Here is a 15,975-nt window from a genome sequence, read left to right on the forward strand (position 1 = left end):
ACAGATAACAATATTATATTTTAACTCTAATCAAAATATATGCTATGAGAAAGTTTCTGAACAGGATAATTTTATCAAATTTTACTCGGTGAAATAAAAATCAACGCTAAATCATGCCTGAAGAAACCAAAATAGTTTATTACATTGGCGATGAAGCGACGCCTTATTTGAGCAAAGTTACAATTCCACCTGAGCAGATCACACTCGGTAACTTCAAGGTGGCAATTAACAAGCCCAATTACAAGTATTTTTTCCGATCAACTGATGCCGACTTTGGGTAAGTGTTTAATTATGATTTTCTGTTTTGAAAGAAGTTCAAATAATTTAGGTTAACAGTGATCTACTAATATCAGTGTATTTATGTGAACTATTACATAATGATCAACTAGGATTCCTAAAAATTTGCCTAAATAAGAAGTTACAAATTACAAAGACATTGTATGCTAAATGTAGCTATATAAAATTTGATCAAATTGTGATTTTACCCTGAATTTTACCAAAAATGCAGTACTTCAGGTACTCCCGTAGTGTGTATACCAGGTCAAGGTTGAGCCATAATCTTATTCCTATTTTCCTTATTTTAGTTCTATTACAAGTTCGGGGACTGTCTGTGTTAGCCAAGCGAATATACTCCCTGTCCATAGGTTTCAGTCCTTTACACAACTTGATGTAAAGTAGGCGAACAAAATTAGTTACCTCAATATTGGTACACATACTTTCGGGACGCCAAATTTACTAAGAAGTTGCAAATTCCAATGACCTTGTATGCTTAATATAGCTATTTAAAATTTGACCAAATTGTGATTTCACCCAAAAACTGAATTTACCAAAATGCAGTAATTTCATTTATATTGAATTCTTAAAATGGAAGATTTTTGAATATTAGATTTTATTTTGAACTCGAAGTTCCTATGCATGGTTGATAACACTCATTCTTCAGTTTCTCCCTTGCTTCATTTGTTATTGTTTGTTTGGCCTCTGAGTAATCTATCCATTCTATGTCTGGTTTTATTACCCATCTCTCTCATTTGTGTGTTTTTACCGCAAACCTATTAAGGTTTACACATTGTAATTGTACACCTACTTTTGCTGATGAAGTAATGCTTGATAGATAGGTGGTCTGTTGGGGTCGCCCGTTGCCGACTTCCGACAATGTGTTCAGATTTTCTGTTGTAAGTGTTATATTTCTGAATCTAATGAAAATAAGAAGCTAGGCCATGTTCTTTTGTAATCACTCTTCTTTAGTTTTTTAGGAAGACTTGGACTAGTAAAAATCATACAAAGATGAATCACATAAAGGAAAAATTGGATTTATCAGATTTTGTATCAACTTATGAGCCTCAAATATAATTTATCGTACACTGATAACTTTTTTAGACATATAAATCACTGGTATGCTGTACTAACTCTTAATGTACTTATACAACCTAAAGAACGCATGTCAGTTTTATTTTTGATCAGAAGTGAAATTATTTAATATTCAAAAATGCTTCAAACCCTAATTCATTGACCATTATGGCAGTTCTTCTCTAAATATTCCAAATACCTCAGAATATTCCAACTTCTGATGTACTTACTTATACGACTCAAAGAACGCATATCAGTTTTAGTTTTGGTCAGAAATAAGAATAAACTTATTATTCATTATTTAAAAATATTTTCTAATTCAAATCCTAATTCATTGACCTGCAGGGCAGTAGATAGTATGACTGTATAGCCAGAAAGTTCATGTCAAAATTTTCTAGATAATATTAAATTGAATTTTGGACAACCATCCAGCCCACTTAAGATATATTAGTCTAGAAAGATATCATGAATAAATATTGAAGCCTATTAGTGGACAAAAGAATGGCCAGTTGAAATTATGACGCGCATAACGCTTTCATAAAAACCTTACATATAGTTTACTCCTCTCCTATAAAAACAGCTTTTGTAATAAGCTTTGTGAAAATATTATGATTATTTAGTTTCGTAGTCAAATAATATTCAATAGACTATTGGATAAGATAATGATCTATAACTGAAAATGTTCCGCGCTTATAGAGAAGTATTACTTTTGTTTAAATTTTTGATCCACATATCGACATTCAACATCACAAATTTATAAGAAGGTATTTAATGGGTTGAAACTGTTAATAATGAATCTCTTTTATAAATCTGTAATTTTATTTCGGTAGCTGAAATTTTGGGTATTATTCAATTTTTATTTATTCATCCATCATTCTGAACAATACACTACAGGCAACTATACACGGTGGACTAAAAGTATTTAAACAGTATTGATAAGTTGAATTGATTTGGCTTTTTAATAGAATTCGACACAATTCAATCGTGTCTGTATTCAAAAATTGGCGCTCCTGTAGTATGTGAACCAAGATGGCGAACACTTGAACATAGTATGTGTACCAGATTAGGGTTAGGACATAATTTTATTCCAATTTTCCTTATTTTAGTTCCATTACGAGTCGGGGACTAGCAAAGTTACTCCCGTAGTATTTGTACCTGAAATCATGGCCTAACCCTAATCTGGTCCGCCATCTTGGTTCACATACTGCGGGAGTACACAAAATTGACTAAATTAGGTGATGAAGTTATGAATATATTGAATTGATGAATATGAACCTCGGTCTCCAACTTTTACTTCAGATATTTAGTCATATATAATTTTTTATATCATAAATCTTGAAAAATTTATTCTATAAATGCAATAAAAATATAACATCATTTTGAATGTATTTTAAAGACACCCATAATGAGAACTGCCGGTATAAATTTGATTTGTAAATTGAGAACCGTTTAATTTGTGTGATACATACATATATATATGGGTCTTACATTACCAAATCTTGCATCTTACCAGTTAAGTTGTCAGTTGATTTTTCCTAATGTTAAAGTAATGCAGATGTTTCAACTCGTAAACTTTTAGCGCCATAGGCCACAGTCTTAATTAGTCCTGTTTATAAATATTCTTTGTAATATTGACACCCTTTGTTGTGGCATTTTTGTATCAATGCAGAGTTTAACACTCGCTCTGTCCCAAGAGATTACTAATATCATCTGTAATGTGAAATCCCAGCGTCTGGTTGTTATTGAAGCAAGAGTTTAATAATAAATAAATGATATATACAGGGTGTCCATAAAGTCCCTCTACAATTCCAATTTTGTTATGAAATCAAATCAGTTCTCAATATATCTTATTCTTTACCAGATTTTCAATCAGTAATTGTTCAAGTACTTTTACTTCATTTAATACATTTGTGAGGGCCAAACAATATCCCTTTGCAATTGTAAAAAGTTTTAAGATTTTATGTACATTTTATACTTTCTATAGTCTAGTGTTTTTGTTCTGTATGATACTTACATAAATATTAAAAACAGTTTGTTTGTTCTGCTTGTGCATGACCCCCATACTTTACATTTATTGCTTCTGAATCCGTATGTATGTTACGTTACTATGCTGTCTGGCATCATATGCCTCATACTCCAAGCCTTGTCATTAATCGGTTTTTACCCACAATCTGGATAATTTGATAAGTGATGTAGTTATGGGAAGCTACTTTTTTTCTATAGGTGTGGTTCTCAACCTTTCTTCCAAGCGACCAAAATTAAAAAAAAAATAGATATTGTGAAATCACTCGACATGAGTATGTGCTTATATACTGAACGTTTAGTACTTTTATGATCTAAATTCAATGAATAATATTAATCAATCCAAGCGACCAAAACCAAGTTTGGGGGGGCGAGCCATAGGTTTAGAAACACTGTTCTATAGCATATAACTTTATACATAACTTCATTCCAAGTTTGTAACGACCCTTGGTAAAAGCTGTTTGAAACGCCTCATTAATAAAGAAAATGTATGATCTGGGGTCAAAAGGATACTTGAAACAAGATAATGTCAAGGGTTTACAGAAGCAAAAAGACTGAAGTGGTCTGGCGATAGCTTGACTGTCATTGAATTTATTTGTGAAGAAAGATGGACAAATTCTTAAATGTGTTTTGCAATGAATCGATGCATAGATAGGTTTTCAATAAACATTGAATAAAAAACCAAACACTTCATGTCTTCTATAGACTAGAGATGTACCGATGTATCAGTATGGGTTAAATGTTTATTTATTTTACGACCCATAGTAGTCATATCATACCCCCTACGTTTTTTCGCCGGCATCGATATCGTCGACAAAAGTGGTATCGGTACTTCTCTAATATTGATAATTTTCAACTTATTCAATGTGGTTCTACATCGAGAACAGTATATTCTTGAAATCCCATTAAATCTTCCAATCATTGGATTGAATTTTGCTTCACTTAGTCATTCACTCACTGGCCAGAGGATAAAATGTTTTTATTGCTAGTAGGAAACCAACTATCTATGTTAATAAAACACCTGTTTTTGCTTATGAGCGATCCCAATTATACTAATCTTGTTTTAACATGGACCGTGTCTAACTGGACACGAGAAAAAGTCACAGTAAAAACTACAGTACTTTACTTTATTCATGTAAATTTGACAATAGATTCACTTTATGACCACAATATTATTTTGAATTCGTTTTTCTCTTTTTATTATGGACCTTCTGTACTATCACTATACCAAGTATGGCTTATTATGGCCCAAGACATTTGTCTGGAGTGGAACTAGACATGTTTAGATAGTCATATAAACAACCTATGTCTAAGTAAATTACAAACAATAGTCAATAGTGATCTTTCTATTGGTTTTTCATGTTAATTAGGTAAACTTCCAATAGATATAAGAAATATTTTCACTTTTCATGAGGATAAATGATACCAGGTATTTTATGATGAATGCAAATAGATCAATTTAAATGAGAGAAAACCAGAAAACAAGCAATGGTACAATAAAATATAGCCTATACAAAATACACAAGTTAATTTGGTATAGACTGGAAATTTTTTTATTTGGAGCTTCGTACCTATACTCAAAACAGTGCTTTGGGTGAACAGATATTGATGCAGGGTTTGCTAGTATTGTACTACCCAACTCTACTTAACTGGCGAACCGTGGTTATGGACCCTTTTATTATTATTCGGACTGCATCTGCTTCTTGTATTGAAGGTATTAGCATTGTTTTTCCTAGTTGATACCAGTATCAAGGAGCGTTGTTGTTAAACGATGTATTGGAAGTTTTGTTTGCATAATAAAATATATTTTCCGGAATGACAGGACTTCATATATTTTAAAGTTTTGTATTTGAACCTTGAGTATTTGAGTAGCCCTGTTATAGGGTATTGTATATGACTTGGGAGAAGTACCGTATATACTCGCCTATAAGTCGCAACCTTTTTCCTTATATTTAAAAAAAAATAGGTGCGACCAATTCGCTCGACATACTTTTTTTTTAACAAATTTATGTGTGTATCTGTTTTTGTCATTTCTTAAACAGGGTTAGGGGTCTGAATGTACTGGCAATGATATACAGGTTTGTAGCGAGTTCGTTATTCATGAAAATCGTATGGTCTGCGCTTGCGTTCATGCACTTATTAGGTATAATTAACATATTTTGATTATATCAAGCCCTACAAAAATAAAATAAAATAGGAAGTTATCTATGCAAAAAAGCTAGGGAAAGGGCCTTTCAATTCTCTAGATTTTCAGTGCAACTTATGTGCAAGATAACTCTAATTTAAACTTTTTTAACACAAAACTAATAGTGCGACCTATACGGTGGCGCGCCCTATAGGCGAGTATATACGTAATACTTTTGTTTTTTACATGCATAGGCTCTAGTCATTCCTCCTGTTGATTTAAAACATAACTATAAAATACTAGTTTTTTTCACCACAATTTCTCAACCTCAATCTATTTCTTTGTAAAGCCTGGTTTGGATAACATCATAAATATGTCAATTGTGCTTGTGCTGGCAACTTTCTAATTTGACATAAAACTGTTTGGTTATATCAGTGACTCATGTTATGGCCTATATTATGTCCTACTTGAGTAGATGACCAGTTGTAAATAACTTGAAGAGCTGTTTTGTATTGTTTCTAGTATTTACCATGTTCGATGTTACAAGAATTAAATTTATATATAATGATCATACCATACTCTGGGAATGCAGTGAAAATTTATGAGAGTTGGGGGTACAACAATTTGGAAAATATACTGATATGAAATTATTTTGCAGTAATGAAAGTCAATTTTAATTTAAAGATGGCATATTCAATAATGACTCAAAAATAACAAATTTAAGAATAATTGAAAACCAAACACTATTGGCAACCAAGAGCTGTAACAAAAGTCTAATATTTGAAATTGAATTGAAGCCGATATCTAGTATCTATGAAAAAAATCTCAGTTTAACTGGTTTCCCATATCAAACAAATTTGGCTGAAATCTGGGGACGCAGGGAATCAACACATATGCTAACAGTTCTCAGTTGTCTGAATTTTCTTTTCTTTGTTGCACTAATATTAATTTACTAATGACAATGTGTTGTTCCCGATCCATTTTATCTCATTAAAGAATTTACACAATGTTCTGTACATCTTGCATAGTGCCATTGAGTAAATGAACACTGCCATATTTATCTGTGTCTTCCACTTTCGTCATCTGTTCTACACTGAAACCCTTTTTTTGTTAAAAAACTTGACCTTAGTTGAGCATGATTTTTCCTAACGGACAGTGTTACTGCTTAAGGTTTTTATTTTATCTCGAGGGAGATGAAAGGCTATTGGACAGCCCAATTATATATAATAGGATATACCGCTTGTCCCGCTAACAATGTCATTTGGCTATTGGAGTGATTAAGTAGCCAGTTTATCATTCCAGGTAGCCATGAATGGGGATTAAGCTGTATCCAACCCCTTTCCATAAGAGCAGCGCAAGCAATCCCCTCAAACCAATTTCTTCCCCCTCCCCCTGTATCCAAGCTTACATACTCTACACATGGTAATAATAATCTTCTCGCCATTATTTTATTTTATTGTTTTTCAGAGTTGTTAAAGAAGAAATTACAAATGATGACAGCAAGTTACCTGTGTCAGATAACAAAGTTGTAGCTTGGGTGAGTGTTTTTATGAATTGGTTGTTTATTCTTAAGCTAGCTTTTTAGAATTGACTGCTGAACGATTATGCTTTGATTAATAGATTTTTACTTCAAAAATTATTTTCAATATCACTTAATTAACATTATTACTGAAATTGTTAATGAAAAGGGCTTCCACTTTATAAAACATTCTGTTATGACACGAATGCGATCATATCTAAATAAGTGCAAACTTATGATGCACAAAAGTATCAAAAATTCACAGATCACATTAGCAGGTATTAATGTAAACCTAATGTACACTAATTCAAGTTTACCGCTAAGTATGCTAATTTTTTTGGACATGTAAGATAGTAAAATTGATTTGCAATGAGTGAGGATTTTTCTTGCCGGATTTTCATATAAGATAAGATTTGATATAACCTTATGGTTTCTAGATCATATGCTAATGGCAACCACCTTGTCATATTAGTTTACATGATACAGGCATTTTACTTTGAAAAATTCTGATAGCGATCTGATGTACATCGAATCTTATTTATTACATTCTTACACATGGTCATGTCCTTGATTAAAATCTGAGCTTAAATTTTTGTAGAGAGTTTTGATAAATAAAGACTAGAATGCAGAAAATAGTTTGAAATGGTAAAGATTAAGTGTTAGTGATGATTATAGGGGAATATTAGTTTATCTGCGATAAATTCCTCATGCAATATTGTTACTGTCTGTTAGCTTTTAGTTATATGGAGGCAGGATCAGTTGGTTTATTCATATCCAAATAACTTTTTTTAGTGTATCGTTTTGAGTCATGTGATACTTGATATGTATCAATGTCCTTATTATAACAAATGTTTTAATATCTTTTTGTACCACATAGCTCTTATCAGTGTTGTTATCAGTTACCCTTGAGTTTTTAGATATGGATTAGTTTGTAACTTTGTTTAAAATTAGACTTTTAATTAAATAAACAGAAAAGCTAATCGGAAAAAAGTTAAAATTTAAATTTACAATTACAATTTTGTGGAAACCAGAGAAAGATTTTTTATATTTATTTAAAGGAAAAGAATATGTTAAGAAGGCGTAATCATATGGCTTTTCAACTAGATCATTGATTTTTATGGTTATTCAGATTAAATAAAGTACTTGATTCTGAGCTGAAATAGAATAAAATCCTGAGGAGAACGGAAACAACTGAATAACCCGATTATCAGTGCAGGTGTAGTATGAGTGTTTGGTAGATGAAAGAAGCCATGATAGGAGGGGACCAGTCTTGTGACCACTCTGTCTTTCAATATTGCGTGATTATCTCCACATTGATTCAATTAGATCTGATCTTGTATTGGGTATTAGAAAGCAATAGAAAGGCTTTTTAGTCATGTCTTAATCTAAATGTAACTTTATATCCAGTTTTAAATACAACTTTTTTAATGTCATTAGAAGTTATTGTTTACTGTAAACTAAAAAAAATAATAAGTTCAAATTCTGGACCTTTTCGACTTACTGTTTGATAAGGTCAACAAGTATTTGCTTATCAAACTATAAAACAAATGACACCAATTACTAGGTACATTACAATAATACAGTAATTAAATTTTATGTTTCGAAACTTTGTATGTGAAAGAAATCAAATGTTGCACTTTCTTTGCTTGTTGGATTATCTTGGCGTAATCTCAGTAAAAACAACAGTATCACACTTGAGATTTGTGACAAGTTTCGGGTCAGGTTTTTCCTCATTTTTTTGTGGTTTTAACATTTCTAATTAAGACAGAAATTTGTCGCTATAGAAACTCTGGCGTTCCAGAAGTGTGTGTACCAATATGGAGGTAACTGATTTTGTTCGCCCACTTTAAAGCAAGTTTTGTAAAGGGACTGAAACCTAAGGGCCAGGGGCTATATTCAACTTGGCTAACACAGACAGTCCCCGAACTTGTAATAGAACTAAAATGAGAAAAATTGGAATAAAATTATGGCCTAACCCTAACCTGGTACACATATTACGGGAGTACAAAAACTCTTGCATTAGATTAAAGCTCAGTGATTTTATTATTACTCATCGATCTTAAGATATTTGTATGTTTGTTTGTCTGTCTGTTAATGCACGCGATATCTCACGGAAGCGAGATTAAATCTGCTCCAAATTTTGCATGTGCATTCATCATAGCTCGGACCAGAAGCCTATTGAATTTGGATGAATTATGTTTTATAATTAGCAAGTTATTAATTAATTAGTGATGGGACACACAGTGTCACTATGGAGTGAGAGTCCTGTTTTGGGGGATTCCCTAACTTTTGATCAATAAGTCTTTGGTCTCCGAACTATATTTTTTCTAAAATTTATAACATTGCAAAATCAACATTTATAGCTTTAATAACTAAGGTAGTGAAAGTAATTCTCAAAGTTCAAGTTAGGAGATTATTTGTCGCAAAAGTCATTTGTTGTTGTCAGTTTCTTCTAGTGTCAAGTATCCTAACTAGCAATTATATTTGTTTGTGCTGTAAAGTCATGTTGTAATCTTAAATTAGAAATTCATTGCAATAGGCTTTATTTTAATGTAGAATTCTCTAAGTCTGATTGGGTCGCATATAAAACTTTAAATAGATAGAAAAAATATAACGAAAATTTTTGAAATATTATTATTTATTCTGTGTATGGATAATAAAAGTTTAGACTAAGGTTAGAAAGGATAGGCTTTTGAGCGAATAGTCATTTCAAAAAGTGTTTGTGTGTGCAAAGCCTTGTTCGTCCTAAAAAACAGAAGCACCATTATTATAACTATAGTTCATTCGTAATTAGTAGTGCATTCATATACTAATGAGCCTGGTTGCAGCGACTCTATCGAAATATTAGTGTTAATAATCCAATTTAGTTTAGTCTGGATTGTATTAGTAACTTTTTCATAGAATTTTTTTCAGTTGAATGAGAGAAATAATTTGCTTACTGGAATACGATTATTTATGTAATGTTAACAAATTTTTCAGATTAGGCTTACAAGAATATTGGGATGAAATTACCGGGTATATGCTTCTTTCATTACTAACAAACTCATTTCTGGGCAAAACCAAAATAATTGGATATAATTGTTCTTTAATTTCAACACATCATAAATTAACTTCAAAGTATTGGCAATGTTGCAGAACTAACCTAATTGACTAAATTACAAGTTTGTTACTTGTAATTCTTCAACATAAAACCCATCAAAAGCAAGGTCTTTAGGTTTTAACTATGACTAGAAATATTACTGTTAGAAGAGTTGCAAATTTAGCTCAAAGCAAGGTTCTGAGACCTCAACCAAGAGTGAAGTATTACTGCCAGAAAAGTTGCAAATTTGCCTAAAGCAAGGTCCTGAGCTCGACTGAAAGCAGAAAAAATTACTGATACGAGAGTTAAAGCATGTCATTAAATAGCTATATGCGTGTATTTGTCCTTGTTTTGTTCTGTTTATTAAACCATTGTCATCCCTATTTGCTTTTGTTTATCAGGTTGTCAGCCGTCAGGTTTCAATGTAACTAACCATAAAAAAGAATTCATTGAATTCAAGTATCTTTAACCACTTTTTCTTAATGTGTTTTGTCAGTATGATATTACATAAGAATTGTGGTCTCTTTCGTCAACAAGATTAGTATTGTGTAACAAAACTTTTTTCTGATATCACATCACATGTGAAGGTGATTTCGATTTGTATCTGCCACAAATATTTTTTCTTCGAGTTATATTTCTTGTTTATTATTTTTATGTCTTCTGAGATGAGCTGCTATTGTTGTTTCTATCAAGTATGATCTGAATATGGATTATCCTTGTATTATCAATGGTCCCCACTTAGTTGTGTACATGTATAAAAGTATCTCAGAGGGGTAATCTGTATGTATCTTTCTCTATAAATAAAGAACTATGTATATAGGTACAGTATGTTTGTTAAGCGTCAACCGAAGTGGCCGAGAACACATTTTCTTGCTGTGCGTGTGGTTCTTAACATGTCAATGAAAGATAATAAGGTTTCAGTCATTTTAAAAAGATAGTAAAATAATGTACAAGTGTTCCATCATGATATAGTAGATTTATTTCTGTTTGCATAAGGTGTGCTGAAACCAGGATTACATTTTATTTAGTTACTTGAAGATCATTTAGTGTTGATAACTGCTCAGGAAAGTCAGTTAAAAAAGGGATTGCTGTGAACAGTTAATTTTTTGATTAAATTCAGTTTTCTTATACCATTTTTTAATTAAGAGATTATATTTTTGTGTGTTATCTTGCCAATGAAAAACTTATTTTATTATTCGTGAAAATATGTGGTGTTTTTGACCATATTTAGTTCAGTTCCAAATAAAATGTCTTTTTAATGAATTCTTAAGAACTTAAAGTGGAACTGTAATATCAGGCATTATATTTTTTTACTTTGTAATTGTAATGTAGTAATTACTAATTATCATTAATTCCAGATAACTTAATTAAGAATTACAGTAATACTTGGTATGTAATTGTAACTTTGTTATTATCATTGATTTTGTGTTTTATCTGAATTAGATTATCTGAACATTCCTGTTGCAATTTTTATATATATATTTTATATGCCTGTATTCACTTATTTTGCTTTGAATAAGGCAGTCACTGATATCCACTTGAGTAAATAGAAACTTAGCAATGGTAACTTGAACAAACATTATCATAATCATAACATCAACATTATTCTGTTTGAAGGTTACTCATTTCCAGACAAAATGAGTTGCAAGTTACGATACTTTTTTAGCCATAGTTTACATTTTAAGACAGATTTCTCCAAATGCCATGTTTACAAAACAAAGTAGATGAAAGCGTTGTTTATTTTGAATGCCAAATGCAAAAGTAATTGCTGCGGTTTTTTGTGATTGATCAGACCATTATTCAAGGTAACGATGGATAATATGAATAATCCTATAGGTTTGGGGAAATAAACTTTAAACAGTGATCTTACCGTATTTACTGAATGAATGAATGAATGAATGAATGAATGTAAATTTCAAATAGCAAATAAAACAAAAAAGAGGTTTATTGTAAAAATATATGTCCATGTCCAGTTTTGTATTTTTATTCACAATTCAAGCCAAGATAATTTAATTATAAGATGGCTAAATTAAATTAATTTGTTAATAAATTCAAATATACAATTTGTTTGCATGAAAATATGTCTTTAGGAATATTAGTGATAATTTTCAACTGGTAGCCATATCGTAGCGTAGTTTTAATTCTGTGAGGCCTCAATGTTAAAGCCAGAAAACAAATAATTGAATTGGTGTGATTTTTCTATTGATCATGGCTCAATAAAAAATACTTAACTCTCTTATTTATTTAGATGTAAGGAAAGCATTTGTAATTATGTTTTATTATAGTTTTGTGTAACAAAAATTGTGATTTAAACATATGCCATGGCAAGAAAGAGAAGATGGCCGATCATTAGTTGTTTTTCTTCAAGAAGGTGGAAAATATTTCGACTGGTAATGAAGATATATTCATAATTTTATAGAGCATCCTCTTGGATCATAATATTTGTGGTTTAGCAATTACAGGTTAGGTTGGATGGTGGACTCGAGCCACTTTACAATTTGGGATATTCACCAGAAATTTATGTCCCATGATGCTGGCCTTCTTGGATTTCCTTTGGGTCATTACTTTTTTCTGTGACATGGTCTTTTAACTTGCTACACACAGAGAAATCTTCCAGCCCTACTAGTACTGATTCTTATGAAATTGTGTATGATACTGAGCTATGAATGCTCTTGTACATCGTTCTATTGGATCATTACATAACTATCGTATTTTTTGTTTTGTTTTAAAGTATAAAGAAATTTGTAGTAATCAAATGCAAATTTATCAGTATTAAGTAATTTGACCATACTGGTATAATATGCTCTTGTTGGTACGCAAGAGTGTGATTTTCTTATTATATTTATTCAGCATTAAATCTCTTGCTCACCATTCCATTTTAAACCTTTGAACTCATATTTTTTAATCCCATCGCTAATAAGTGAGAAAAAATGCTTGTTGAAAAATAGGTGATGATCTATAGTTAGTCTATATTTAGTATTTTCTGAAATCCTCCTGTGGAGTGATCTTGTAATTTTTCCATACGTTTTTTTATCCATTGGTCACTTTCTTTGTCAGAGGGTTAATAATACTGCCCATTTATCTTCTTACGCTCGAAAGACGTCACAAGTGTTTTAAGATTTGTGGGATGTTTGAGTAAGCTGTAACGACCACTTGACTCGACCTTTTACAAAGTTTTTAAGTCGATTTGTCTTAAATCTTTTTCGATATCTATGGATAATAATAACAACAATGATTTTTGTTTTGTTCTGCAGTCGTTTCAGCTGTACAAAACTTTGAATAACACCCATCAATGCCCAAAATGAATCGAGTATTTGAATAAATTTGAAATTGATTATATTTGATAATGATTTTTGATTTTAGGCCATTAAGATAGTTCCATTTGACATCTCATTTTCATTTGGCATCTTTTGTGTCAGAAAAAATGTAGGATGTCATTCAGCTTCAGATGTTGCAAAAATTGAAAATTAATAAAAAACCTTGTTAATCTTATTAAGTATGCTGCCTTACGAAATCTAGTACAACTTTCAATACTTATCGTGACCCAAGAAATTCGAAGATCTTTTTTTTTTTTCAAACTTATTTTTGTTAATAAAACTTGAAATTGTTAGTATTCTGAGAATGGATATGAATATCACATTAACTTTTACATAATATGGCAGAAAATGATACATGCACTCATAAAATGCAGAAAAGTGGCTTCCAAGTCAAAATAACTGTTGAAATATAAATTTTGTATCATCAATGAAAAACAGAACTTAAATACGGTAAACTCCTGTTTATGCACACACTAAACAACACTATAAATACCACTGGAATGATAAACAGGGGGACCATGAGTGCTGAAAGGCTCCGGAAGGAGGCCACAAGCCATAAAAGGTTAGAAACCACTGCACTACTATACACTATTGAATATGTGGAAACATTTTTAGTCACATTGTAAATCAATGGTTAAATTTGCTTCAGTTAGTTTGAAATATATTTTCTCATGAAACTTGAAACTTTCCTTTTGTTGCATCTTAGTTATTGCTCCACTGGAAATATTCCCTATGAAGCATTTCCTTATATTCAAGTGATTATTTCCGGTTCTGGTAATTTAATATTGCAGGCTAGAGTTGCTATTAAATGAAATTTGACATGTATGACATGCCTGGCACACCCATGGTGCCTAAAGTTGATGAATGGTGTCACAAATTTAGCAGTGGTGCCTGGGAGCATGTTAAATATGATGTCAAAATAAAATAAAATTTTGACGGGAACAATTTTGAAAGTTTTTTTTAGTTTCTCTGATTGCTGATTGTTATTCTTTCATGGTGGCTTTGTTTTATTGCGGCGGCGATTACGAATAACCACAAAATAAAATATTTGTAAAATGCTTTTAATTTGAACGTAGGACGGTGGCGCTAGAATGTGTGGGCGATATTCGATATTCTTTTAACCCGTTTCTTTTAACCATTGTTTTAACCCGTCTGCCCTACACAGCACGCTTAATTAAGGTAATAATTACATGGTATCGTAATATCGGTAATATCGGCATTTTTGTAATATCGGCGTATCGGTATCGGCGTTTTAAGCTGGTATCGGATCGGTATCGGCGAAAAAAGTGGTATCGGTACATCTCTAATGTCAACTCCTGACTGACAACAACATACTAGAAGTAGGCTATTAGTAAAAGCCAGAGGAAATATAATTGAAATAAATAAAAATAGAATACCAATACTCCTATAAATCCGGCATCATTATTAAAATTCATGACAACATAGCCATACTACCATTTGATTTTGGTAATAAATTGATAATAATCGTTAAATAGACTGAAATTGATAGTTATTTGGAATTTTTAGGAGAAAGTTTCTTCATTTTTGGTTTAATGTAACGCAGTAACGATATTGTATTTCAGAAGATGAGGCCAAGAATTTGTCATGCTTCAGAGTTTTGGTTAAAAATCTTGTTAGAACGTCACGGTGATAATTTCTTTAGTTACAGATCTGAATTTACCAGATAATAATTTTTCATGGTGTCGGTCATTATGAATGCTTACTGGCTTGGAAATGATACTGGATAATCAATTTGTGGCAGTAGATCAAATTTAAATAATCCGTATATCCTCGTATATCGATCTTGCTTACCCCTTGAAGGAGGGCTCTAGAATGTTGATTTTATGAAAATTTGCATATAAGCCGACTCTACAAATTGTAACACACCTCACGCACAGCGTATGAGTTAAATTTTTAGTGTGATCACCATCAGAGTTATGCACGTATAAGCCGTCTTAGTTTGGCAACTTTTTTTTCTTGTGCAGTTTCGGTTTAAAACTTTTTTGTATATTTGGATAACATGTAAATCAAAATCACCAAAATTCCGTGTTTTGTACATATGGTCTAAGTGAGGCTCAATACTGCCCAGAGCACCGGTTCTCAACCAGTGGGCCACGGCGTACTTCTGGGCCATCGAAACATTTTCAGGTGGGCCACGGACTTATTAAAAATTATCAATAAATTAGTTAACTTTGGCTGTGAATGATGATGCTGTTATTTGCTACTGATAGGTAATTTCCATTTTGATTATCAAAGTGGAAATTACCTATCTTTGCGTAAAGAAGTTTTTTCTTTTTCTTGTAGTTTTTCCCTTGCCTGAGAAAGTTAATGGATCATAGAATTTTTCGTGCAAAAAAAGTGGGATTGGAAAAAGGTTGAAAAGCGCTGGCCTTCTGTTTATTACTACCTAACACAGATGTTTCCAAACTCACAACATGGAAAACTTTCAATTATCGTTATTAAATTAAATGCATATTTTATTTTAAATGCATGTAAATTGAATCTTTGCGATAGGTGAACTACGGTTTTAGCGGGAATATCGCACCTGGTTACTAAAATGATTATG

The 15,975-nt window shown here is 31.6% G+C and overlaps 1 protein-coding gene across 2 annotated transcripts in view; it reads left to right on the forward strand.

Moving 5' to 3' along the window:
* Nucleotides 1-15,975, forward strand: part of LOC120328516 (segment polarity protein dishevelled homolog DVL-3-like) — a 52,872-nt gene continuing 36,897 nt past the window's right edge. For both annotated transcript variants that reach the window (XM_039395028.2, XM_039395029.2), the window contains exons 1-2: nucleotides 1-277; nucleotides 6,962-7,031. In XM_039395028.2, the coding sequence (XP_039250962.1) occupies nucleotides 114-277; nucleotides 6,962-7,031 (234 nt within the window). In that variant the 5' untranslated portion in view covers nucleotides 1-113. The remainder of the gene's footprint in view (nucleotides 278-6,961; nucleotides 7,032-15,975) is intronic.

The sequence above is a fragment of the Styela clava genome, chromosome 7 (assembly GCF_964204865.1).
Source record: "Styela clava chromosome 7, kaStyClav1.hap1.2, whole genome shotgun sequence".
Classification (NCBI taxonomy): Eukaryota; Metazoa; Chordata; class Ascidiacea; order Stolidobranchia; family Styelidae; genus Styela; species Styela clava.